The 26,570-nt window shown below is 46.9% G+C and overlaps 1 protein-coding gene across 1 annotated transcript in view; it reads right to left on the reverse strand.

Moving 5' to 3' along the window:
* Positions 1–14,396: 14,396 nt before the first annotated feature.
* Positions 14,397–26,570, reverse strand: part of LOC144820294 (uncharacterized) — a 198,871-nt gene continuing 186,697 nt past the window's right edge. The window contains exons 4-6 of the mRNA XM_078677876.1: positions 19,278–19,373; positions 18,118–18,189; positions 14,397–17,855 (exon numbers count right to left, since the gene is read on the reverse strand). Of these exons, the coding sequence (XP_078534002.1) occupies positions 17,580–17,855; positions 18,118–18,189; positions 19,278–19,373 (444 nt within the window). The 3' untranslated portion in view covers positions 14,397–17,579. The remainder of the gene's footprint in view (positions 17,856–18,117; positions 18,190–19,277; positions 19,374–26,570) is intronic.

Genomic DNA, 26,570 nt, shown 5'->3' on the forward strand with positions numbered 1-26,570 from the left:
TTGTGCTAAGAAGAAACTACGCTTGAACTATTATTTTTCCTTCCAAGAGTATTTATTAAGATTGTGGTATATTTTTGTCCGTATTTGGTCTTGTGCTAAGCCTTATACAAACATCCTTATTTTTATAATACTACTGTGTCGTGTCCATTTGTAGTGTATTCACTTTATTACTGTATGTGGTCATAAATGCTTAATGCACTGCCTCTGAGATAAGCCTGTCTGCTTTGCCAAGCTACCAAGGGGGTGAGCAGGGGTTATCTAAGTGTGTGATCCCCTTGCCCTGACTAGAAAAGGTGTGTCACTATTTGTCAGAAGTGTATACCTCTGCCTTCTAGAGACAGCCGCTTCTAACAGATATCATATGATGTAGTTAAATTGTCCCAGAAGATTTCTTTAATGGTGCTTTTAAAATCACCTTCAAGTTGTATATCCAAATAATATAGCCTGTCTGGAGTGGCTACAAGGATATCCGCAGTTTCAAGTGTAATAAATGTATCAGTTGCTTTCGCTACCAGTAATTGGTGGAGATTCCGGCGTGCTATGGTGACTTCTGCCAAGCGGTCGAGAAGAGTCACTGACCAACTCCTGTTCAGGAGCAGGGTTCTTACTGTCTGTGGCACATTTAGCTTTTTTTTTTTTCAGAACAAATTTTATTAATTTTGTAGCAGTTGATAGAATACAAAAGAAACACTGCTTCCATAGTGGCAGAAAGACAGTGAGCATATAAGAGCGATAGTGGTCAAGAAATTCAATCAACATTGTCCAATACCCCCCTCCCCGCATTCCCACCCGGTTCCCACCCCCCACCCTGCACGGTGTTCACATTGTCCAAACATAGGAGCCTGAGCATCATAGTAGCAACGTGTGGTCAGTTCATTTGGGGGTAGCACAGGCGTGGTCTATATCAGTGGTACGTGGCGCCGGGGGGTCCAGTAACAGGCCCCTATAGTCTGCCCATTTCTTCCAAATTCGATAATGCTTCCTGGGGCAGCCCCTGGCCTCAAAGATCGGGTGTTCCAGTCCCATGCTAAAGTCCATGCCCCGCTTCCACACCCCCACCAACGGAGCCTTGGGGGCCTTCCAGGCTTGGGCTATATCCCGTTTGGCCACCGTAAGGCCCAGTAGGAGCAAATGCCGTTTATACAGATTACCCCCTACTTGTTCCATAACATGAAACAGACCCAGCTGCGGCGTGCGAGGGAGTTCCCATGCCAACACTTCCTCCAGACAGTCCCACACACCGGTCCAAAACCTCTGCAGCCGTGTACATCCCCATACTGTATGCAAGAAGGAGCCTACCGCACTGCCACACCTCAAACAATCCGGGGAGGCTATCAGCCCCGCCTTCCACAATCATTCCCTCGTGTAGTATGCCCTGTGAAGGTATTTAAATTGGATAAAGCGCAGACGCACTGTTATCGCTGCTCCCCTAGGGGCCTCCAGGGCTTCTCTCCAGTCCTCCTCCTCCAAGTCTCCCAGATCACTGTCCCAGACCGCCCGCAACTTATCAAGGGAAGGGGAGCAATGGGTTACTAATGTTTGATATATGGTTGAGATTTTCTACGATTCCAACTCCCCCATAAAGACTTTTGCTTCTAGGGGACTGAATTCCGGCAAGGACGGTATGCCTGCTATTGCGGGGGTTAGGGCGTGTCGGAGCTGTAAGTACTTGAAGAATTGGGATCGGGGCATGTCGTATTCATCCTGCAACGCCTGGAACGATTTAAGGACTGTGCCCTTCAGAACGTGGCCCAGCGTCGAAATGCCGATAGCATCCCAGCCCTCGAAGCCCCGGAGTGAAGCTAAGCCGGGCAGCCTCCCATTATGCCACAATGGAGTCTCGCCCGTAAGCCTGTTCCACCATCCCATGCGGCGGAGCGCGGCGCGCCATACTTTGAAGATTACTTGGGTGACCCTCGGGAGTCTCTTCCGGATAGCCGCTGAGTATAAGATAGTATGGAGCGCTTGCGGGTCCATCATATACCTCTCTAGGGCATAGGTCGGGTCACTGCGATCCCCATACCACCATTCGTTAAGGACAAGTAAGTGCGATGCCTGATAGTAGGACTGGACATCAGACGTGGCCAGCCCTCCACAGTAGGTCGACAGGAAGCAGGTGTGGAGCGCCACTCTTATTGCTCCCCCGGTCCATAGGAACCAACCCAAGGCTGAGTTCACCTGTCGAAACCACTGCTGCGGAACTGGGTATGGGTGATTCTGCAATTGGTATAAAATTCGGGGTAGGGCCACCATCTTACAAATGGCTGAGCGGCCACAGACATTCAGGGGCATCCTGGACCACATCAGCATATCCGAACGGATCTTGTCCCAAACAGGCACTATGTTACGGGACCACGACACTCCCTGCACATCAGTCAGAAAGACACCAAGGTACTGGAGGCCTCCCGCTGCTTCCTGAAGGACCGAGGCCCAGGGGCCCAAAGTCCCCCCATCGCCCAGGACCCACAATTTCGACTTCCGTGTATTAAGCCTAAGTCCTGATACCTCACCGAAAATGCGCATTATTTCAAGGACCCTCGGCCCCGATTTATTGAGGTCCGTAAGAAAGAATAGGACGTTGTCCGCATAAAGTGCGATCCTGTCAGACGGGCCTCCTACCCATTCTACACCGCGTAATTGGGCATCCATCCTCACCCAGGCCGCGAGCGGCTCCATAGCCAGGGCAAACAGGTAAGGTGAAAGAGGGCATCCCTGCCGGGTGCCTCGACCGATGGTGAACGAACTGGAGGTGGCTCCCGCTATTCTGACTGCCGCCGTCAGGTCCGTATATAACAAATGAATGTATGACAGAAAACGTGGGCCCAGATTGAGCCGAAGGAGGAGGGCTCGGAGGTATGACCAACTCAAGGAGTCGAAGGGCCGATCCATGTCCGCCAGCAGGAGGGCCGCGGGGATACCCACCGCTCGCACCGCCTCCACCACTAGGTGAGCGCGTCGTATATTGTGTCTCGTTGCCCTGTGGGGCATGAAGCCAGCCTGGTCGGCATGGATCAGGTCCGTGATGTAAGGGAGAAGATGGTTCACCAATGCCTTCGCCAGTATTTTTGCTTCAAAGTTCAGCAAAGGGATCGGACGATAAGATTCCGGACTGTCTTGGGGCCTCCCTGGTTTGCAGAAAACCACAATCTCAGCATGTCGCCAGTCCGCTGGTAATCTGCCATGATCCCTAGCTGCCTCCAGGGCCTTCCTATAGCGCATCCCCAATTGGAGATGAAACAACTTCATGAATTCACAGGGGAACCCATTGGGCCCAGGGGCCTTGCCCGTGTTTAATCCGCCCAGAGCTTCACCAAGCTCCTCTGCCGATAGTGGGAGGTCCAGTCGGGCTTGTGCCTCGTCCGAGAGCGCCCGGGGTGGAAGGTCCGCGAGAAATCTGTCAATCTCCTCCGCTGGGAGGGATTCCCGGGGGGCATACTGTGTCTCAAAATATTGGGCAAACATCTGGGCCAGGACCTCAGGGGCTGAGATAGGACCGCCCACGACATCTCGGAGACCCGGCAGGGGCTGGGCTTGATAAGCATCTTGACATAACATATATAGCATTGTGCTAGACTTGTCCCCCCATTGGTAGATTCTGCTCTGCGTAGCGAGCCACGCCTGTCGGGCTTCATCTAACAATAATGAGGTGTACGACCGCTGACTGTGCAGTAGCTGGTCCACGGCATCTCCACTCTCCCCCGTCAAGCATCTCGCCTCCTGGCTCCGCACCTGGGCAGCCGCCTCCTCTATTTCTAGCCTGCGGGCCCTACGATTCGCGGCGCACCACGCAATGTCTACGCCCCGAAGGACCGGTTTGAGGGCCTCCCACATGGTCATGGCATCTATACTCGGGTCCTCATTCTCTGTCCAGTAATGCGCTATAGCCTCCCTCATGTGTGATTGATAGTCGTCGTGCTGTAAGTGCCATACCGAAAGACGCCAGCAAAACAGTTGTCGCCTCACACCAAGGCTCAACGTCAGTGCGATCGGGGAGTGATCTGACAGGCCCCTCGGAAGTATGGAGGTGGAGTCAACCCTGCCTATCCAGGGTTGTGGGACGAACAGGTAGTCCAGGCGTGAAAAGGATTTGTGGACCGCAGAGACAAATGTATATTCGCGATCGCAGGCATGTTGATGTCGCCAAGTGTCAATCCATCCCATCCCCCGCGCCATCCTACTCAACCTTGTAGTGGCATCCGACAATTGACCCCCCCCAGGCCTATAGCGGTCGAGCCTCCCATCCATCACATCGTTCCAATCACCACCCACTATCGTCAGCACATGCGGGACATCTGTCCATACCTCAAACAGTCGTTCAATCAGGGCGTCTTGGAGTGGGGGTGGAGCATACACACTACCGAAAACCACTGGCTCACTCCCCAGTCTCCCCTTAATAAAGACATATCGACCATGCACATCCAGCCATTGTGTATCATGTGTGTATGAGACCCTACGGTGTATCAAAATTGCAACACCCCTGGACCCTCTCGCGAACCCAGCATGGAACACCTGTTCATATCCGTATCTACGTAGACTAAGGACCTTGGTGCCCAAGAGGTGTGTTTCCTGGAGTAACAATATATCCGCTCTTTCAGTCTTCCCCAGAACCGCACCTTGTTTAATTTTGTCGAGCATCCCTCTCACATTCCAGCTCAAGATTCGCATCGAGGCTAGCGGGGGGTTCGCCCCCAGTTCTTCAGCCGCCATCAATCTTCCAGACTCCGAGATCATCAGGCCACTGAGGCCACACACACATACTCAGTTGCCTCCAGATTCCCGTGTACACCGTGCTAAAGCCAGCCCCAACTTCCCTCCCCACCATCCCCGGATCCCCCAAACCCCCGCCCCCTCCCCTACACACCCTCCCCAGCCCCGAACTATACCAACAGTCCCCCCGCCAACCCCCCACCCCATACCTCAGCAACATTGAAGTACCTGTCGCGGTGCAGGCAATCTCAGCCCTCCAACGGGAGGCCCACGACCCACTGCACCAATGGATCCCACCCAACTACCCACAAAGTATTCAACTACTTCCCACCCAACTCGCGGGAATGAACTCCGGGAGTAGGCCCGCTCTCGTACGAGCGTCTCCCGACCAACCGTCCACCCATGAATAAGGAATCATGTGGTCAATCAGTACGTGGCATGTCCAAGAGTAGCGCTAGGCCCACTCCCGCCGTCAAGGCGTTTCACCAACCCTTCAATTCTATGTCCAGAACCAGTGTGAGCGTGTGGGTCTCAAGATTTCTAGGGAGAAGGATCTGTTTCCTCCGGTGTTTCCGCCTTTTCATCGCCAGGAGGTGGGCGCTTCTGAGAGCGCGACCTCCAATTACTCTTGCTGCGTGATCGTCTGGGCGTTTTCGGGGGTCTCACGTTGGTTGATGAGTCCGAGCCCCTCCGAGGGGGGGTGTTCACCTTGACTCGCACTGCCTCGTCTGTCCACTCAAACACGTCCTCCGGGGAGTTGAAAAACTGAGTGCGAGATTGGAAGACCACACGCTGGCGAGCCGGGAATAGTAGAGCATAGGGAATCTTGAGCTCACGCAGCCGTGCTTTTGCCGCGGTGAACGACTGTCTCTGCTGTTGGACTAATTTCGTGTAATCCGGGAACACAAGGATCTTATGATTCTCAAACATTGGTGGGTCCTGGGCGCAGGCTTGCCGTAAGATAACGTCCCTATCGTGGTAGTTGAGCAGTTTGGCAATCACCGAGCGAGGGCGAGCCCCAGTGGGCGGTTTGGGAAGAAGTGCCCGATGTGCCCGCTCTACCACAAAACAGCGCGACAGGGAGTCCGGGGGGAGCCATCCCTCCAGCCATTGGGTCAGGAAGGCCTCCATATTTCCTTTCTCGCAGCCCTCCGGGAAGCCTACAAAGCGCAGGTTGTTTCTTCTGGCCCTCCCTTCCGCATCCTCCACCCGCAGCGCCAGTCCCTTCTGGATCCCTTCCATGGCAGCAATTCTCTTTTTGAGATTCACCACGTCGTCCTCGACTTCAGTGATTCGGGATTCTGTTTCCGTGATACGTGCCACCGCATTGCGCAGGTCCTGTCTGAGCAAGGTCACGTCGGCTCCAACCGCTCCAATTTTCGCGTCCAGCATGTCCCTTGATTGTGTGATCGCCGCCATCAACGCCGCGTTGTCCGGCCCAGTGCACTGGGGACCTCCGGATGCCCCAGCGCCCCCACTGGGCCCCGCAAACTTGTCCATCGGGCCCTGCTTGGGAGCGTTCCCACTGTTGCCCCCTCTCGTCATGTCGCTGGCGGAGTGTTGACCCCAATCGTGGGGGACCGACGGTCCAGGGGCAACCCCGGCTGGATGGGTGGTCTCTGGCGGCGAGCGTCTCCGAGGTGGCCCAGGTATGTCGTGGCCCCGTCGGCGACCGAGTGTGGTGCACCCTTTGATGGAGCAACTACTGTTCACCACACTGCTAGTGGTCGGGGAAGGTGCTGCACCACGCTGTCAGACCACGCGGTCGATGGGGGGTTCGCCCACTCCACTGTATGGTCCACCAGGGACAACCCAGTGCCCGCGCCACGCTCTCCGGCGTCAAGATGGAGTCGTCCCCAGGGGCCGCCGGTCGGTCTGTTGACCCGTAGCAGTCTGTGTGTGGGGGGGGGGGGTGTTCCTCTCAGCCTCTCCCCTCGCCGCGGTCCGAAGCGACCGCCGAGTGGGTGCACTCTAATTGTCCGGTGCCTGGGGGAGGCCCAGCAGGGTCACGCTCCCAATGAGGGGGGGGGGGAAACAGGTAGGAGAGCCGGTATAGCGGCCGCCCTCCCACTGTTCCAGCACTACTGTGCCCCGCGGCTCGAGTCCGCCGCCGAGAGGGGCCAGATACTTCCCCTCCCCCGTTAGGCTGCGCTGCCACTCCTTACCCCACCTCGACCTCCGTCCGGGCTCCGACTGCTCTCCCCTCCAGCCGCTGTGTCCGCCTCTGCTCCGAGTGGCTGGGTGCCCGCAGGGTCAGCCCAACCGTCACCGCCGCTCCGCAGCTTTTCGTGGCCGGAGCGGCACTTTCCGCCGGCGCTCCCCGGCTCTCCACTACTTCCGGGCGGACCACTCAGCAAGCAAGGTCCCGGTCGCAGCGTGTGTTGCAGGCCTCATCACTGTCCAGGCTCCCAGCAGCCGTACTGCACCGATCCCGGACCGCCAGGATGCCGAAATTGTTGTCGAGGGGTCCCCTCCGGAGCTGCTCTCCTCCACTCGAATCAGGGTGCAGGTTGGTCAGGGCGACGCAGGATTTAGGGAGGATCAAGAATCGGCAGGACGGAGCTCACTCAAGCTGCGTCCGCCATGATCGCCGTCTTGGCCACGCCCCACATTTAGCTTTTAAAGCTGCAACCTTCTTCTTTTGAAAAGGGTGTTTATAAGGAGGAGTTTTATCCTCCAATTTTTATTTTCACATCAGACAAGCATTGTGTCTCCCATTTCGGTTGGGCGTACTCTCCTTGTCTGCGATCATCAGATTGCCCTCCTCTGTCATACTGTTGGTCAGACGAGTCCTGAAAGGAATGAAGAGAACCAGGGTCAGAAATCTGATACCTGTAAGAGTTTTAATTTTTGTGTGATTACAAAAATCGTATCACCTCTCAGAGGATTCTTGGGGCGGAGAGCCTCCACGTTGCCTAGTTTTTTGTTGTTGTTTAGTTTTATCCCATAGTTTCTTAGTAAACTCACAGGCAGGTCTGGCATCCTTGTCTGAACTAGGCATGCCAAGTAGTGGTACAGAAGGTCTGGTCCCCAAACTATCATGTCCTAGAGATGTGTACACATTAGCAATAATAATGGCAACTCGTGTGCATAGTAACCTATTGTCACTGTGTCAAGCTGCTGGCATATAGCCAAAGATGCTGCTTCACCTTTAATATTAGAAAGAATAATTTCAGAGACGACGGGGAAATTTCCCACAAGCTTCATCCCGAAATCAAGGGCAGGACCAGTCCCATGCTCATTCGGTATCTGTTTGAGGACGTACAGTAAAACGGCCATCAAGGGAGTACCTTGACAGAAGGTGTATACTGTGGCAAAAATTGTCCCCAGGTGTTGCAGTCTGCTAGAGAGGGAACCAAGCCATTGGGTAAGCACACAGTCAAAATTCTTTACTTGTCTTGTGGCCCGTAAGGGGAAACACAGGCTCGATTGGTCTATTTTTTGGACTATCCAAAAGGGTATTTCTTCACGAGTTGTGGGTCTTTTGCCCATAACTGAATGAACAATTAAGTGACTAATAACATGACCCGCAGGCCCCTGTGGTTGTCCTTGCCGGGCAGCGCTAACTGAACTAGTCAGCAAGTCGCTTGCAATAAATTGGGTCAAGCGACTATATAAGAGAACAAGCTCAGTGTATAAAGCTCTAGCTTGTACAGAGTGATATTAACCAAGTCCAGATACAGGTTATAACCCGCAAATACTAGCCAGGTGGCCCCTGCAAGACTTAAGTGGCCCATCCACACAGTGCTAAGCACATGGGGAAGGGCGCCATTAAACCAAGCCTGGTGCCCCCATTCAGTAAGTGGGATTTCAGTAAGGCATATGGACAATATGCATTAGGAACTGCTGGTAGTGTGAAATCATGGAAAGTATTGCTATTAGCATGGACAGCCGGGAGAGTGACCCATTAATTAAATACTTCAATACACAATGCCGCATCCACTTCAATTACAAAAATCAAAGTTGCACCGACATTAGGAACTCAGTGTTGCATTAATTGTTGAGTTACTGCCATATGACAATTAACACCAATAGTTACGGGTTGAGCCATAGCAAACTAAAAACGGGTTCAAAGTGAAGCGCAATCAGGGTACAAAAACATTTTAATGTTCAAGCTTGAAAAACCAACAGAACTAGGTACTACCTATTAACTGTGGAGGAGAAATCCCTAGCACCACAGAAGTCTCAGGGAAAAGGTGCTAGGGTATTGTGGATAAGCACAAGCACTATTCAGAGGCCCCTTAAGTAAGTACCAGACCAAGCTTTTGGTGGTGCCATGGTGCAGGGATTCTGCTCTTAGAAAAGAACTATGCTGGGATCCATAGAACATCAGTATATAGGGGAGTGAGTCACCCTACTACCTCAGTATATATGAGTCTGAGTCTGACTAGCTATAGTGCCTCACTTGTCCCTAACCTTACCAGAGAAACAAGTGACTTGGCACCCCAGAACACAACATTCCTGACCCTCTCAGGGATAACAATTACAGGATACGCCCTTTCGCTCTCTCACTCGTACTCATTCACAATAAGAGAACCAGGGGACACTAAGGAAGGTTAGAATATTTATTTAAACTGTTGTGCTCTGAAATGCAGCATACCTGTCACAATTAGAAAACAAACACATAGTAAAAATACTGTTAGCATGGCTAATAGTCCATAGACCATAAAAAGCCCCGTCATTTTATAGGACTGGGGAACCTAATCCCCCCTCCCTTCCTACTGAAGCTAAATGAATATATATCAAAGATCTCTGGGATTACTGGCAAACCCCGTAACTTAGCATTCTCAGATGGCCGTTCTATATCTCAGCAGACATAGTGCTCTTATCTCAGAACTATCGTTCCATGTGCGTGTTTTTGGCTCATGTGCTCATCTATATGACAGGACATGTGCACATAAACAACAGCAGCATTCTTGTGTTATGTCTAGGTGCTAGGGCCTGGCCAGAAAGAATAACAAGGGACATTGCTGTTAGACCATGTCTATGGTGTTCAGACTAAATCCCAGGAAAAGAACAGAACGCGAAAACATATGCAGGTTCCGTGTGAAAGTACAATATGGCATAAAAGCAAGCATGTTTATATAGTAATGTGTGCTAAGGAAAATAAGGGCTACAACGTGCACAGTTAGGCTAGCATAGGGAAAACTATAATATACCGACCATTCTCCCCATTTCAACTGACCTTAATATCATTTACAAATCCTGTGGACCCACCTTCTTCTTGCTCCCCGAATACTACCCACACAAACATTCTCAGTTCACAAGACAGTCCCCCTAGTTCCACAGTGGCCTTCATGCCTTGCGTTATACAGACTGTTTTCACACCTTTTTATCCCACATTTTACCTTTCCTTGCAAGTCCTCCTCCACATATACCTGAACCAGTGCCCTCAGCCCGTTTGTAAATTTGCCCCAGGACCTGTGCCCAGCCCCTTCCATTAGAAGGAGCCTTCTAGGCTCCTGTGCTTGCATCGCTTTGCCTGCCATTCTCTCTTCTATCAATGCCTACACAGCTCTCCTCACAAGTTCATTACCTCCTAAGGCCAATTTTCTCCTCCTGCTTCTGTTAGAAGGCCCCCAAGCCCTCATCCATGTCCACTCATTCACCTGCAAGTTTGTGTCCCCTTCAACCTTTGTGCTCCTGATCTCGTGCTGCCCTTTCAGTGATTTGGCAGCTACAAGCCAGAACTGCCACTGGCACCCTCCAAGATGCCACCGTTTTAACCTATCTGAATTCACATGCTTCGCGAAGGCGCCATCATGGCCCGAAAACCAGTCATTTGCCTGGGGGTTGAAGGCCAGTTTTGAAAGCCCCTGGCCGATCCTGGTGTCTAATTCATTTTCCCACGCTCCCTCCAGCAGTTTAGTTGCAACCGCGCCTGACTCCAGTATATTTACCTAGCCACAGTCTTACATGAAATCTATGTCCTTCATTGTAATTTTGAACTATGGGGGATTTCTGCTTCGAGGCACTAGCAAGATAGTTTTTTTTCAAAGCAAGATTACTTGTCAGGCTAACTCACATATACATTTTTATTATTTTTGTCTTTTAAATGAAAACATACATCAGAGAAATATTGCAAACCATAAATACAATAGAAAGAAATATAATATCCATAAGCTTTTTTTCATCCTAGGCACAGCGAAGACTTTTGATATTATCCATAATTATTTGATTTTTGGGGTGGTACTAAAAATCTCTGGCAGACATAAGTTATTGGGTGATAATTATTTAGAGACCCTTTTTAGGCGTGACTAGAATTTTCTTGATTTGCTTGCCAGAGCTCATGTCGGCTTAGCTTAGTTGGCGTTGGCCGCCAGCCTTTTGGCTTTAACAATTCTTTTTTTGTTCTTTCATGGTTTTTGTAAAACTTTATGTTTGGGTAAACTGCAGGATCCTCATCAATAATTGGCTATGGCAAAAATAGTTTCAATCTCAAAAAAGCTCACATTATCATAGTAATCTCTGGTACTGAGGGAAACTACTTTGTGCATGAATGGGTTCCTTCTGAAATGGCAGCATACAGTAACCCATAGTGAAGTCAGCCAATGGCTGAAGGGGCTGACACACTGCCCCATGATGTATGCTAGAGGGGGTAGAAGAAAAATGGGAATGATACAACAATGGACTAATGAAAGAAGTCTGGCTAAAACCCCCTAATACTAACGCCCTATACAGATAATTCTAATAAAATCACAAGCTCTTAGGTGACACCAGAGCTGAAAAAGCCAAATGTCCTAGCTTTAGGCTGCCACCCTTTTGTGTTTGCTAATACTTTTTTGTAATGATCTTTATTGCAAATAGAGAGGCTTGAAAAGACAGATAGTATTGTAAGATAGATAGTGTTGCATAGCTAGATAGAAAGATTGCTAGCTAGGTAGGCAAGTAGACGGTTGCATAGATAGAGATGGTCGCATAGAAAGATACCTAAACAGAGAAGGTTGCATACATAGAGAAGGCTGCATACGCAGAAAAGTTTGCATACACGTAGAGCAGAGGTCTTCAAACTTTAGTCAGCCGATCCCCCCCATCTAAACCTTTTTACAGGTCGAGCCCCCCCCCCGCCACTACCACCTGACAAAAAAGTTCTGGAAGCTGGTACTCTGCATCATTGATGGCCATTCCCTCCTGCAGAGCCCAGGTTGTATAGGGCAAATAATATTAAATAAAGTAAGAGTGATTAGTAAACTGAAGTTTTTGTAGTGCATGTGCTTATTCTAAAGTTAAAATACAAAGTCTCCAAGAAAAAAATTAGCACAAAAAATTACATTGTTGCTTTCTTTTTCACATTAAACACAAAATTTAGGATAGATTAGCAAAACCACTCCCAAAACACAGGGGTGGGAGTGCTTGTTTTTCTCCAAAGAGACAATATGTGGATGGATTCTTGCTTCTGCCATCCTTTTGCGCAGTGCCTGGAAACGGGAGTGCTCACAACATTTTGCAATATATTTTTTGTACTTTCATATAGGGCGAACATGACCTAAATGTATTGGAGAGCTTTACAGGAGCATATTTTACATTACACAAGCACACATTCATTTTTTGTAAGCACAGGGAGATTAAGTGATTTGCCCAGAATCACAGGATGTTGAGCAGACATCAAGAATTGAACCTGGTTTCCCAGCTCTACAGTCATCAGCTCTGGCTGTTGTGCCACATCCTTGCCCCTGAACAAGACATCAGAAAAAGAAGTTCCACAAAACATGCTTTCTGACACAATCGAAAAATCCATGATTATGTGGAGTATGGCCAGGTGTTGCCAAGTCAGTAGGAGGCCAGCCGCAGTTTTCCAAGAAGGCCTAGGGGGCATTTACATCATACACATGTGATATAAGTGGTTCAAGAGGATATATACATCTTTATTCTCCAGCAGCATCAAGAGTCAATTTGTTAGCATAGTTGGCTTATAAAGAAGAACGCCTTCCAAAGCTTCAGAAATAGCTGCACAAGAAAACATTTACATTTGGTCTACGAAAGAAGAGAGGACAGATGGTAGGTACACTTCACATTATTTGTTATATTTGACTTTTGGACTCAGCTCTAGGGATTGGAACATGTTAAACAAGCACCAGCAACTTTAATCAAGGTCAAATTCATTTTTCCTAAGTCACTGGTAAATTAAGTGATTTTCCCAGGATCACACGATGTTGAGCCGAACCCATGACTCGAACCTGGGTCCTCAGAACCAAAGGCAGAACCTGTGGCATTAATGCCAAATCCACTCCTCCTTGAAATATCCAATGTTCCCACTAGTATTGGGATGAAGGGGAAAGGAGCGAGGCTTTAAAAAAATAATACAAAAAGCTCTTCACTTTTACCTGCCAGAGAATGGAATCTTCAGGAAGGATGCAACCGTTGTAAATTCCTTGCAGTGAAACGTATTCCGACGTGGGAAGCAACATGGGGCGCAACTAGACAGAACTTCGGGCGGGGGGACTAAGATTACCAGCCAGGGCTGGCCCTAACACTGATCGCACACATGAGAGGGAAAGGTGAGTGAAGTGTCGCATGAGCAGTGTGAGTAGTGTGCTCGTGTGACTGCAGGATGAGGTACAGGGTAAACTAGTGTGTCTGCAGGGTGAGGTACAGGGTAAACAGCGCAAGAGTATTGTGAGTGCAGAGTGATCACTGTGAGTGCAGAGTGTGCGGTGTGCTCATGGGACCGCAGGGTAAGTAGAGGGAGAACGGTGTAAGTTCATGGTGAGTGGCATAAGTGCAGTGTGGTCACTGTGAGTACAGGGTGAGAGGGTGGGTTCAGTGCATAGTGATCAGTGTGAGTACATTGTGATCCCTGTGAGTGCAGGGTGAGTGTGAAAGTGAAGGACGACAATGAGGAGTGAGTTGTCTGAATGCAGGGTGCATTCCCAGACACAGTTGAAGTTACTCAGCATGTTACTGAGACTTGGCATAGGGTTTCAGATATAAGTTAAACTATTGCTTTTATGGCAAGGTCCAGGGATCGAGGGTGGGGGAAATAAATATTGTGCTCATCCTGCAATAAACTTCCAGTCTTGCGATTAGGGTTGCCAGCTCCTGATATTGATGTCCCACAAGGTACAAAAGTAAGCAGTCCCCTAAAGGCTATTTTCAGCACTGATTGGTGCACATTTGGAACAGCAAAAATACATAGAAAGTATTTTTAATTGTGTTCTAAGGCTGCCTAAATGATCTATGACTTATAATTAAAGGGAACAAAGATTTGAAACTTCACATTACAAAAGAATGCATACTATTTTATTTATAACCCTATTTAGCGTCAAGACAGGGCCTTTGCACACTCTTTAAACAGCACATGGCTGGCATTTTTATTTTGGGAACCCTACTTTATATTCCTTTTCATGAAATGCATTCTCACATTAAGGCAGTAAAAAGTAAAATGTAAGGATTAGGCAGAGTGGGGGCACAGGGGGTACTGGAACCAGAAAACAAACAGCCTCTTTAACCCCTTCAGCGCTAATGACAAGGGTAACTCGTCATGGACTTTCCATTGATTTCAATGGAAAGTCAATGGACCTCGCACACACCCCTTAGCAGCCAAGTGGTTAATCAGTTTACAAGGGCATGTAAATATGCACATGGGGGCAGATTTACAAGCCCCTTGCGCCACTTTTGCGTCACTTTTTCTATGTTAAAAGTGACGCAAAAGTGGCGCAAGGGGCTTGTAAATAAGCCACATGGTTTTTAAGAGGCGCACAACGCCCATGGGCACAAAAGGCTTCAGCATGCCTTCCCCCCCACCCCCACCTGTCGTGTGTGTCAGCCCGGGCTGAGGCAGCTTCCCGGGCACAGACAGTTTTGGAGCTGCACATCCAAGTACTTCACAGGTCTTTAAAAGACCATTTAAGCGTTAATGAGGCTTTGTTGTTTTCCTTCCTTTCTTAGAGCCCCTGCATCTCCATGAGAATTAGCCCCCTACCCCCTCCGAAATCGTCTTGCCTCTGGCCATTAAAGACCTGTGACTCTTGACACTCTCAGCCGAGCGAGCACCCAGCAGCTGCAGCAGCCTGGGCTGAGAGGCACGTCTCGCGCCTGGAAACAACAGTGTGGGGTGAAGTGCGCGCCCCCTAGGGGAGCGCACCCCACAGTTTGAAGAGCTATGACGTAGAGGGTTGCATTGACAGAGAGGGATGCATAGCTAGATTGTGTTGCAGAGTTAGATAGGGACATAGATGGATAGCTAAATGTGTAGACAGTTGCATAGATAGAAATGGTTTCATAGATAGCTATCTAGACAGAGGAGGTTGCATACATAGATAGGGTTGCTTGCATAGAGAAGTCATAGATAGATAGATAGATAGATAGATAGATAGATAGATAGATAGATAGATAGATAGATAGATAGATAGATAGATAGATAGATAGATAGATAAGGACACTGGAATAAAAGGTGCAGCTTCTATTTGCAGTATAAAATATATATATAAGTACAGCATGCAACAGCACTGAAAGAAAACTGGAAAGCCATACAAGGAGGGCATTCAGACTAAATTGTCTTACAAGTATAGCTGTAGTCCTGAATTTAAATACACACCAGCATGACATACAGAAGTGCATTCATAAATGCACTTTCTCGAGTGCATACTAAAAAGGAGATAACTTTGTAAAGAACAGTTTCAAATGGACACAATCTTTTCTGCTATGAAATAGCAGTAGTGAGATAAACAAAGCCAGTTCCAAAAGGAATTTACAGCAGCATCAGCAGGAAACAGGAACTTATAAAGCTGGAATGTGCTGTGTGCTTGTGCTGCTAACAAAGCAGGCTCTAAACACAAAGGAAACACCAAAGTAATACTAATGAAGTAAAAACAAACATGTTGTGTGTGGATGTGGTACTTGTGAAAGAGCAAAACACAGACAACTTAAGTGAAATTGTCCAATTACTGACTTAGGCTGACTTATTTGCCACGTGCTGTAAGTTGTAGTGGGCGGAAGCAAAATATAGATGACACAACAACCGACCAATGGATTAAATTAGCTGACTGAAAGCCAAACAAATCAATGTAAAATGGCTAACGCCTGACTTCAAAACGGCAGAAGGGGTATTCTGAGAGTGCATTTGAATGCTGATTAGCCCAATTAAGGAGCCTGACAATGTGATTGGGCAGTAATTGTATGAGGCCACTTAAGGCATGATTCAGTCTTTTAGGTCTAGTTATAGATAGATTCAACTTTCTCCTAGAACTCATACTACAAGTGAAAAATAGCAAGGTCATTTATACATTTTGTAATGTTTATTTCTATAACATGAAATAGATGGATCTGAAATGTGTACTATTCGTGTAGGAATAGTACTGTTTTCAAGTTGTGCTTAGAAAAGGCTGCTAAGATTAAAAGTGTTAAGGGTGATTTGAATAATTGCTTACAGATAAAAAAAGACTGCATTTGAGCTGTAGGTTTGTGAGGTGTGCTGGGAAGCAATTTTACCTGAAAGCTAATATAAGCCCCTCTGTACCCAGAATCTTTATGAAATTCAGGGTGGTTAAAATACTGATTGGTGAACATACACGGAATAAAAAGGAGAGGAAATGTTTTCGTCCAGGTTGTCAATATTTTGGTGCCAAGAAACTGAATATAGATCAGGTTTTATTCTTCTGTCCATGTGTTTTACATTTTCAGAGAAAATGTATTTACCCTGTATGGATTTTGTGTTGTTTTAATGCTTATTCGCCTGTTTCTTATGATCAATGTTCATATTGGACTTGTATCCTGCTTCAGATGTCTCTTTTATGGTCATATTTTTATATGCCGAATAAAGATTATTATTATTATTAATATTATTCACCCTGTTATTTACAAATATTTTAGACCAACGCACGAGGAAGGACTTCATCTTTGAATCTTTTATTGTATTACATTGTGTCATTAACATGTACGAGAATTTTTGTTATTATTAATAATGATGTATTTATATTCCCTTCTATATTTTAAATCTTGTATTGTATTCATGATTTTCATCCATTGCTTGATGTTTTAAGTCTTTTACGTGGAAGCTCTTTTTTTGATTGAAAAATAAAAAAATATGAATAACAAATATACAAAAAAGCGCCCTGGGACAGCCCCCCACAGTAGCTGCTAGCACAGCAGGGAATACAGCGACAACTACAACTGTAATGACAGCAAGACCACAGCAATAACCACAGCTGCCAGCATAGCAGGGACTAGCACTCCAGGAGAGGCCACAGTAGGCATAACAGTGTTGCACTTATGGTGCCCCACTGAGAAGAACCAACAAGCATTGGCAAAGTGAAGAGGTGTGGCTATAATGTGTGAAATGCATGTAAATTCAGAGGTGTACAAATCCTCCTGACTAGCTATTCTGCAAAGCAAGAAATATGTACACATATTTCGGTAGAGTTTTCTGCAGATGTGTACTGCCTATGATTGTAAGACATTAATATTGTTCAAAGTATACTATACCAATTACTCAAAAGTTGCCTGCACAAATGTATAAACATAAATGCATAATTACTTGTTCAGGATCAGAAGAGGAAATGTTTACATAGTTATTTCAAGAAAAGTGCATACCTCGGTCCATGTGAAACGTCTTCGCATGAACTTCCAAGAAAGCCATTTTACTTCACAAAGAGAGAGATACATCTCCTATCACAAATATACATGAAATAGCAGACACCAACTTGGTACTGCATACTTTTTTTCCCTTTGCCATACGTTTGAATGGCATTATATTTAAAAGTGTTTAATGAGAACTAGCGCAGTAAAGTTTCAATCACAGCTATAGGTAGCGTCATCCGTGCAGGCACTTGCGTCACAACAGCTGGGCGCGTTATCCGAGCAGGCACTTGCGTCACAATAGCTGGGCGCGTTATCCGAGCAGGCACTTGCGTCACAATAGCTGGGCGGATCATCTATCTGGGACGCAGGCATTGAGCTACAGGCGTCGATTGTATCGTTGGTAAAATCCTGGTGGTGGTCGGTGTGATGATCAAAATGATGACAGTCGACAAATGGATGGTGGTAGCCAGGAAAGGCGCAATGTGCAGTGGTGTAGTCCGTTGCTGACTGAAACGGATTGTCGGTAAATGGTGTACTTGCATCGAAATCGGTGTTGTCTTCAGATTTCTTTGAATAAATATATTGTTGTGTGCGGCTTCCAGGTGCGGTGGCGTGCCGTGATTGGCAGGCTTTGAAACACACGAGGACAACAATGACAAAAATAACTAATACTATTATCACAATAAAAGGAATGGGAAAATCCATCACTGAAGCCGTAAAAATACAAATGCAGAAAGGAAAAACATAAAAGTCCTTCCTTCCTCAGCACAATTGCAACCAATGGCCTTGTGTGTTCCTTTGATTGTGGTAATTTTGAGGAGACAATAGGCTTCTCTTATTTCAGGAATCTGGTAGGGCCCAGCTACCAGTGTTTTATGGCTGTAGGCCTACCTTTAAATAATCGTTGACTGGACTAAATCCCGAACAAAGGTTGTTCAGATCTTCCTCCACCACGCAGATGTCCTAAAAAAAAAAACACATTTTATTTAATGTCTAATTATAAAAATAATTGCCTACTAGTGTTTAGGGGATGAGTTGAAGAGTGGGCACTATAATGTGGTGCATAAGAATGCTGGAAAATTACCATAAATTATGCAAACAATTAGAGATGCTCTCACAACCCCAGCAAAAGTAGTCACATCCTGTTACTCCAGTATTGCTGAGCCATTGAAAAGTTCAACCAGAGTCTATTTCACTGGTTCCTCACCACACCATGCAGAAACGGACTCAGTTACGTGTGAGCCCTTAGGAAGGCGCTTGAAAAACAAAGGCATGCTGGATGAAATGCTTGAATTGATCTCCGGTATTGGTAATTACTCTGTTCGCCTTCGAGTCATTTGTTTTTTACTCATTGTTCAACGTAGGCAGTTGATAGTCAACCATCTGCAAAACAGTCTTGGCCCAACCTAAAAAAGAAAAGTCGAGCCAAGTTGCTCAACCGCGTCCTCTCTGTACAGAACATATGCAACTTCAGACATGTTTCTACCTTGTGGCCCTCGTCAAAGAGCTTCAACTGGAGACTTATGTGAACAGTGGGACCTATGTCTGGGCAAGACTGCTTACAGCCTCAGTTACAAAAACAAAAATGTGATGGATAGGACGCTTAAACTATTTTCAGCTATTGGTACTAGCTTTGGGCCACATTCCATTCAATCATTTTTTAGCTTACTGCACCACAAAATCCAGGAATCAAGCATCTGTAAATAACCTTGGTCCCACTCCTAATGCACCAGTCTTGTCCAACCTGCTAGCACACAGGTACTCGTTACAGCATATCTATGCACCAACATTTTCACACTAGCCAAAAGGTATGGTATGGGGTGTGACAGAGGGCCACCTGAGAACTAGCAGGGGCTGGTGAGGAGAAAGGAAATGTGCATGGGGGACTGAGTCACAACGCAAGGTATGGGGGCTCCACATTTATTCTTACTTTAATCAATGTGAACACATAGTTTGTTAGAAAAGGCTTCATTAAATATCTGGACATGTTTCCCATTTCCCTATGGAGGACAGTTCCTGGGCCTGACCATCAGAACAAACCCCCACCATACCTGTAAAGTAGTAAGCAAGCTGGAAACGATGATTTGCATTCTTGGTTCTCCTTCTTGACCAATTTGTTTGCCCTTTGTCCTCTTTACTGCAGTGGTCTGAAAACAATGAAACAAGATCTTCTGTAAAAACTCACCACCACTGACATGTTCCCAAGGCAGATGCTCCTGCAGACGCTTGGAGAAAACCTGGCAGAACCAGAAGACCACAGAAGCACGGAACAACCACAAGAGTGCCCTGAAGGACTACCACCAGCATATAAGGGACACCAAACGAACCTTCATTAGAGACATAGTCACGACCAATGCATCCAACGGTCAAGAAACTGTTCAATGTCATTCAGCAGTTCGCTAAACCCACCTGCGAAGCCACAGACATCACACCCACCCAGGAACTCGGCCGGAAACTCAACTCCTACTTCCACCTGAAGATCAAGGCCCTCTACGACAACTTCAGTGAGCCAGCAGAAGACAGCACCAACCTACCCACCACCACCTAGAATCCGTCCATCACATCCTGGGCTCCCGCGTCCGTCGAGCTCATCACCTCAACCATGAAGAAGATGCACTCAGGAACCCCAACGGACCCCTGCCCCCCTCACATCTTCCTCAGGGCCGCCGCTGTCATCGCACCCAAACTAGGACGGACAATCAACTCCTCCCTCAGATCTGGCATCTGCCCAGACGACTGGAAGCGTGTGGAGGTGAAACCCCTCCTCAAGAAACCAACGGCTGACCCAACAGATCTGAAGAATTACCGGCCCATCTCTTTCCTCCTCTTTGCAGCCAAGGTCACCGAAATACTTGTGAACGCCCAGCTGACCACCTTCATCGAAGAAAACTCCATCCTAGAAGCCTCCCAGTCTGGCTCTCGCAGCAACCACAGCACCGAGACCGCCCTCCTCGCTTCCATCAATGACATCCGCATGCTGCTAGACCAGGGACACACCACAGCCTTCATCCTTCTAGACCTCTACGCAGCCTTCGACACCGTTTCACATCGCACGCAAGCCACCAGACTCTACAACGCAGGAATACAGGGATCTGCCCTCGATTGGACCCAATTCTTCCTCTCCAGCAGAACTCAGAGGATCAGACTGCCACCTTCCTCTATGATCCCACTGACATCAACTGCAGAGTACCCCATGGGTCATCACTCAGCCCGACGTTCTTCAACATCTACATGGCCCCCATCACCGCCATCGTCAGACAGCATGGGCTCAGCATTGTATCCTACGCAGACGACACCTAGCTCATGCTCTCCCTCACCAAGAACCCAGAAGACACCAGACTCTGCTTCCACGAAGGAATGAGAAACGTAGCAGCCTGGATGAAGGACAGCTGCCTAAAACTCAACTCTGAGAAGACCGAGGTCCTCATCCATGGACCCTGCACCTCAACCTGGGACAGCACCTGGTGGCCCTCCGCCCTCAGGAGCCCACCCACCCCAACAGACCACACTCGAAACCTCAGCATAATCCTCGATTCCTCCCTCTCCATGAACCACCAGATCAACGCCTTCGCGTCCACAAGCTTCAACTGCCTCCGCATCCTCCGTAAAATCTTCAAATGGATCCCCCCCGACAACAGAAATACGGTCACCCACGCACTCATAACCAGCAGACTAGACTACAGCAACGCCCTCTACGCCGGAATCAACAAAACTCTTCTACACAAACTCCAAATCATCCAGAACGCGGCAGCCAGGCTCGTCCAAGGGACACAGCGCCACAAGCACATGACCCAACACCTACAAAGCCTCCACTGGCTCCCTGTCGAGGAGAGGGTCACCTTCAAACTTCTCAAAAAATATCAGACCCAAATACCTCAATGACAGAGTATGTTTCCACTTCCCCCTAGAGGAACCTCCGCTCCGCCGAACTTCTCCCTGGCTGAGGTCCCCCGCATCCATAGAAACAGAACCCGCATGAGACCCTTCACCTAATTCGCAGCCAAGACCTGGAACGAGCTCCCTGTTAACATCAGACGCTCCCCGACACTACAGACATTCAGGATGGACCTCAAGACCTGGCTCTTCTACTGATCCGGATCTGCCCCCCCCGCCCCCCCGCCGCCCCCAGCACCTTGAGACCCTTGCGTGTGACTAGCGCTGATTGATTGATTTACAGAGCCGCAACACACGCTTGGTTTATCTATGATCAGGAATAAATCATATACTCATGGGTGAATGGGGGGTAGTCAGCAGGTAATGGATGCATGGCCATCAATATCCATGATTTATTTAAATACAAACACTCTATTTAGCTGGCAGATGACTCAGTGAGCTGAATGCCCACCATTGACAATGCAGAGATCAAGTCGTCACTTAATTCTAGCAAGTAAGCCTTTCATTATTCTGATGTTAGCATCTAGAGTACCCCAAAATTGGTTTAAAATTATCATCTGTTATTTACAACTCTTAGAAACAGCATTGGCTGCTATGTGAAAACATTATTGTTGTTCTATTTAGTCCAAAATTATGTGTATGCTCTTACATTATGCTCAATACACAGCTGTGTGAAATTATCAAAGTTCCAAAACATTCCTTATTCGTCGAAATTAGATTCCTGAATTCACAAAGTTTTATTTTATTTTTAACAGACAATAAAATGGATCCAGCACTGGTCATTAACTTAATTGAACTACAGTTCAGGACTACTTATCAAAGGTATTTGCATTCCCTTAAGTATGTTTTCGGCAAGTTACAGTAGTATCTTAGGTGCTTTAGCGTTTCTTAATCACATTTATCTCATAAATAAAAGCTTGCCCAGCCAAGGCACCACTGTGCATATCTTGTTCACACTCACAGGCGCATCATGCCAGGGCCCCCTGAGGCCTCACAGTGCGGCCCCTTGGCTCGCCTTCTATTTGTCAGTGGGAAGCTAGGTGAATAGCAGCAAAGAGATTCCCTTCAGCAGGGGGCTGCATAAAAAGGGTTGCAGGACGCACGCAGCCGTCGGGCCGTACTTTGCCTATTCTTGATTTGCAGGGACACATGACAGGTTTTCTACCTTGCGCGGTCTCTTCCGTGGGGTGCAGCTTGAGAAGTCAGCACAGTGAGCTATACCACCCACATTTAAGCTTATCAGCCAAACGTAGAGCGTCTCTAGTGGGAAAACAAAAAATGTGATGGATGAAATGCCAGAACTAATCTCAGCTATTGATAATGACGTGTCATTGATGGAGGACTTCTTAAGCCGGCATGACCATGGAGGAAGAGCTCCTAGGGTATATTACCTATTGCTAGAAATGAGAAGACTAAGGGCCTCATTTATGAGGCCCATTCGTCGCCGAAACGTCATTTTTTGTAAAGGTTCAGTGGCGCAGGAGCCTGCTCCATATTTACAAGGCAGCACTTAGTTCCCAGCAACATCCATGGCTTTTTGACACTGCCCCAGATTTATGAGAAATCGTAAATCGGAGGCAGCGCCAAAAACTTACACCTCCCCAAAGAAGGCGTAAGTAAGGCAAAACGAGAGGAAATATCTTTATTTCGCTTCATTTTTCCTTTTTCTATGTGTGCTGAATTCTGCAGCACACATAGACAGAGGAAAAAGCCTCTTGTGATTGTTTTTGTGCGGAAATGGTCTCCTTCCTGCACAAGAATAATCATCCCTGCAACGCAGACACATTTGCACCATGGTGCAAAGATGCCTGTGTTGGCACACGGCCGCCCATCGGCACCAGTGCAGGAGATAAGGTCAGTAATGCGCCCTATCTGATAAATACGGTGCCTTCCTGGGGGCAGATTTATGAAGGCCTTGCGCCGCCGGTGCGTCATTTTTAACATGGGAAAAAGTGACGCACCCGCGGCGCAAGGCCTTCATAAATCTTCCCCCTGCTCTTTTCTTTTGCTGCAGGGCAGCGCAGCAGAAAGGCCTGCTTCGCTGCCCTACGGCAAAACCTCATAAATGAGGCCCTTAGTGACTTTTTCAATGATGATATCTGCGGGCAGATGGAAAGGATTATCCACCATTTTAGAAATGAGTGACCATATAACTACCTGGTTTAAGACAGTTTAATGAAAATTCAACTCTTGTGTCATCTTGTAACTATGCTGACGTTGTAATTATGTAATGTCTGACTCCTGGGAAAGCAACAAAACCCAGGGGTAGTCCCCTCGGTGGTATGCTGAATTCTAATTTATAATGAGTCGAGATTGCATATTAAAATTTGTCTCTGCTAAGGTCAAACTTTCTAGGCCAGAAGCATGGCCGCCCAAATATTTAAGAACGCAAACTTTTACTTTACTGTCAAGACTTGTTAAGAAGGCATATGCGACCATGTTTAGAGGTAGGTAAGCAAAAGCAGCAGTTCACCTGAAACCAAGGGGCATATTATCAAGCCTGTGCGATAAAATGATCGCCGCTTTATCGGCCGAAAACGGCCGATAAAGCTGCGATAATGGGCTCGATAATATGCTCTATGGAATTCCAATCGAAGCCCATGTTAGATGTCTTCACATCTAACATGGGCTTCGATTGGAATTCCCTAGAGCATATTATCAAGCCCATTATCGCAGCTTTATCGGCCGTTTTCGACCGATAAAGCGGTGATAATTTTATCGCACAGGCTTGATAATATGCCCCCAAGTTCCTCTCAAAAGAGGTGCTGCTGATACTACAGTTCACCCTTAGGGCCTTATTTATGAAGGCCTTGCGCCGCCGTGCGTTACTTTTTCCCATTTTAAAAGTGGCGCATCGGCGGCGCAAGGCCTTCATAAATAAGGCCCATAGTTTCTAAATTTACTAATAAAAAAAAACGACCCCCAAAAATATATAGTGTCTGCTTTTTAAATTTGTGGCCAATCGGCTAGATTGATGAACTTCAAAGCTGGGGAACCGGGTTTGAGACAGAGATGCTCAACATCCTGTGATTCTGGGTAAATCACTTAATCTCCCCGTGCCTAATAAAAATGAATGTGTTCATATGTAACGAAACTGGTGCTAATGTAAATTGCTCTGATACCTTCAGGTCGAGTTCTTGCTATATAAAACTCTTACCCCCCCAAGAAAAAGTATAAATCTTAATCGGAGCCAGCTACTTTTTTCTCTTAGTACAAAGTACATCGAGCCATAGGTGGCTTTGGTTAATAAAGAACAAATCCTCTCAGTGCACAAGGCTGTACCCTTTCAGACCCTGGCTTGATAGCCTAGAAACAGCCTTAGTTACCTCCCCAGCCTTAGGAAATCAAATACATTCTGAAAAAATATATGCTTTATCCATTTGCTCATTTAACTGTCATTTACGTTTTGCTTCCACCGACCACATACAGCATGGTTATCCCATTTCATCCACTGGCTCTCTTCTTGCACTGAGAATGAGGGAATATAGCCTGATCACATGTTCACATTCACCTAAACATTAGTGCACGCAATACAAGTGGTGATGGGCCAATGCTTTACTTTGACAATGCCTTTTTCTTGCCATTATTTATATTTTCCCAATTTTTAGGACATCCTTGTGTATTTAAATTACATCTACTGGTTACAGTCATTTGAAACCAATAATACCTTTTCTTTGCTCCAATAAGAATGATACATTTCTGTGCTATACATTAAAACTAAAAAAGTGTTTCTCTATCTGTTTAAAGTTTATTACGCAGGAATGCACTTGATGTGCTCCATTAAAATTGTACACAATAGTAATGTTTTATCATTTTTATTTTGTAAGAAACTATATTATTATTTGAGGTGGGTGACTCCCCACCTTAAGGAATAATCACAACCCTCATCAGGGTAACCCTTCAAAGTTACTAAATTAACCTTAGCTCAACCACCTGGTAGTAATGGCACAGAATGAACAAGCTTAACTTAAGGCAATGTGGAAGGTATTTATGCAGTACAAAAACAGTAATAAAGTAAAAATGCAAACCAATAAAAATCCGAAACTGAGTTTTAAAAATTCAGGTAAATGTAGTAATCGAAATGACACCAAAATGACACAAATCCAATAAAGGGAACCAGAGATATGAGTTTAAAACAATTTAAGTAGAAACAGCGCAAAGAAGTGCTAGGCACCAATTCTAATCTATGGTCACGGTGGATCAGGGAATAGGCAGAATTATAGGCTGACCAAAACAGAGCATAGGTCAACTACTCCACCCAGGTGTGAGCCAGTCAAAGAGTTAACCTTCTGACTTATGGTCCCTGATTTAGAGTTTGGCAGAGAGTGTACTCCGTCACAATTGTGTTGGAGCACTCCCTTCATCAAACCCTCAGTTCACCCACTTGATTTACAGGCAAGTAATCCTTCAGTATCTTGACGATGGCCAGACAGAGTATGGTGATTTGATGATTCGACCACCCACCCACCCAATTTAGAGTGGGCAGCCACATGGCCAATGTTCACTGTCTGTCATTGCTGGGTAAATCCTGGCGGTAAGGGACATTGAAAACATTTAAATGATCCCCCACTACGGGAGACTCTGATGGTGTGCAGCTCATACGTTTTTCATTCTTTGGGAGTTTGTTGTTAAGAAAAACAAAATCATGTTAAAAGTCAGTAGAAGGCCTGTCAATTTGATGGTACAGTCAAACCTTTAACACATTGACAGGAAATGCTACAACAGTAGTTACTACCAATAACTAGAGATGGTCACAGGGCTGGCACACATCCCTAAATGCGGAGGATGGGTACTCAGACTAAGGGACGGAGCAGTCGCTCTGACAGAGTACACATCCTGCTTAAAAATGTAAATAAGGCCTATAGTCTTTTAAGTCCCAATCCGCTACAGAAATACAGTTCTAAATCCCCACAGAACCTCAGTGGAAGCACTTAGAGACTCACAGTCTGTTAGACAGAGGCCAACAGCAGGGTCTAGTCCAGACCCAGTTACCACTGGTCAGCTGAACAGTTGCAGGAAAGGTCTCTTGTAGCTTCTTGTATCCCTGTAGCTTCACAGGAGATCAGCTGTATGACCTGTGAAGTCCAGTTCTTTGACCTGGGTAGATAAGGGAGCAGGTCCAGTCATTCAGGGCTCCTTTCAGTTCAAACACAGTAGGTCCAGTCCTCTTCTGATATTCCACGAGTCCAGAGAGTTTTCTGAAGTGGGTTCTTGGAGGTACCACTTTTATGCCTAGCTATAGCCTGTGGGTAATGGTGACTCCTAGACTCTCTTTAAACAATGGAGTAAAAGTTCCCAGATTCTGACTATAGGAAGCTGGACTTTTTGCTGATGTCCCCCCACTTTTTTACGCCATTTGAACTGCTTGATGTCGGTTTTCGAATCTGATAGTGCTTTGAAGCCTGCTAACCAGGCTCCAGTGCCAGTGTTCTTTCCCATAAACTGACATG

This window comes from Lissotriton helveticus, chromosome 2_1, assembly GCF_964261635.1.
Source record: "Lissotriton helveticus chromosome 2_1, aLisHel1.1, whole genome shotgun sequence".
In the NCBI taxonomy this organism is placed as follows: Eukaryota; Metazoa; Chordata; class Amphibia; order Caudata; family Salamandridae; genus Lissotriton; species Lissotriton helveticus.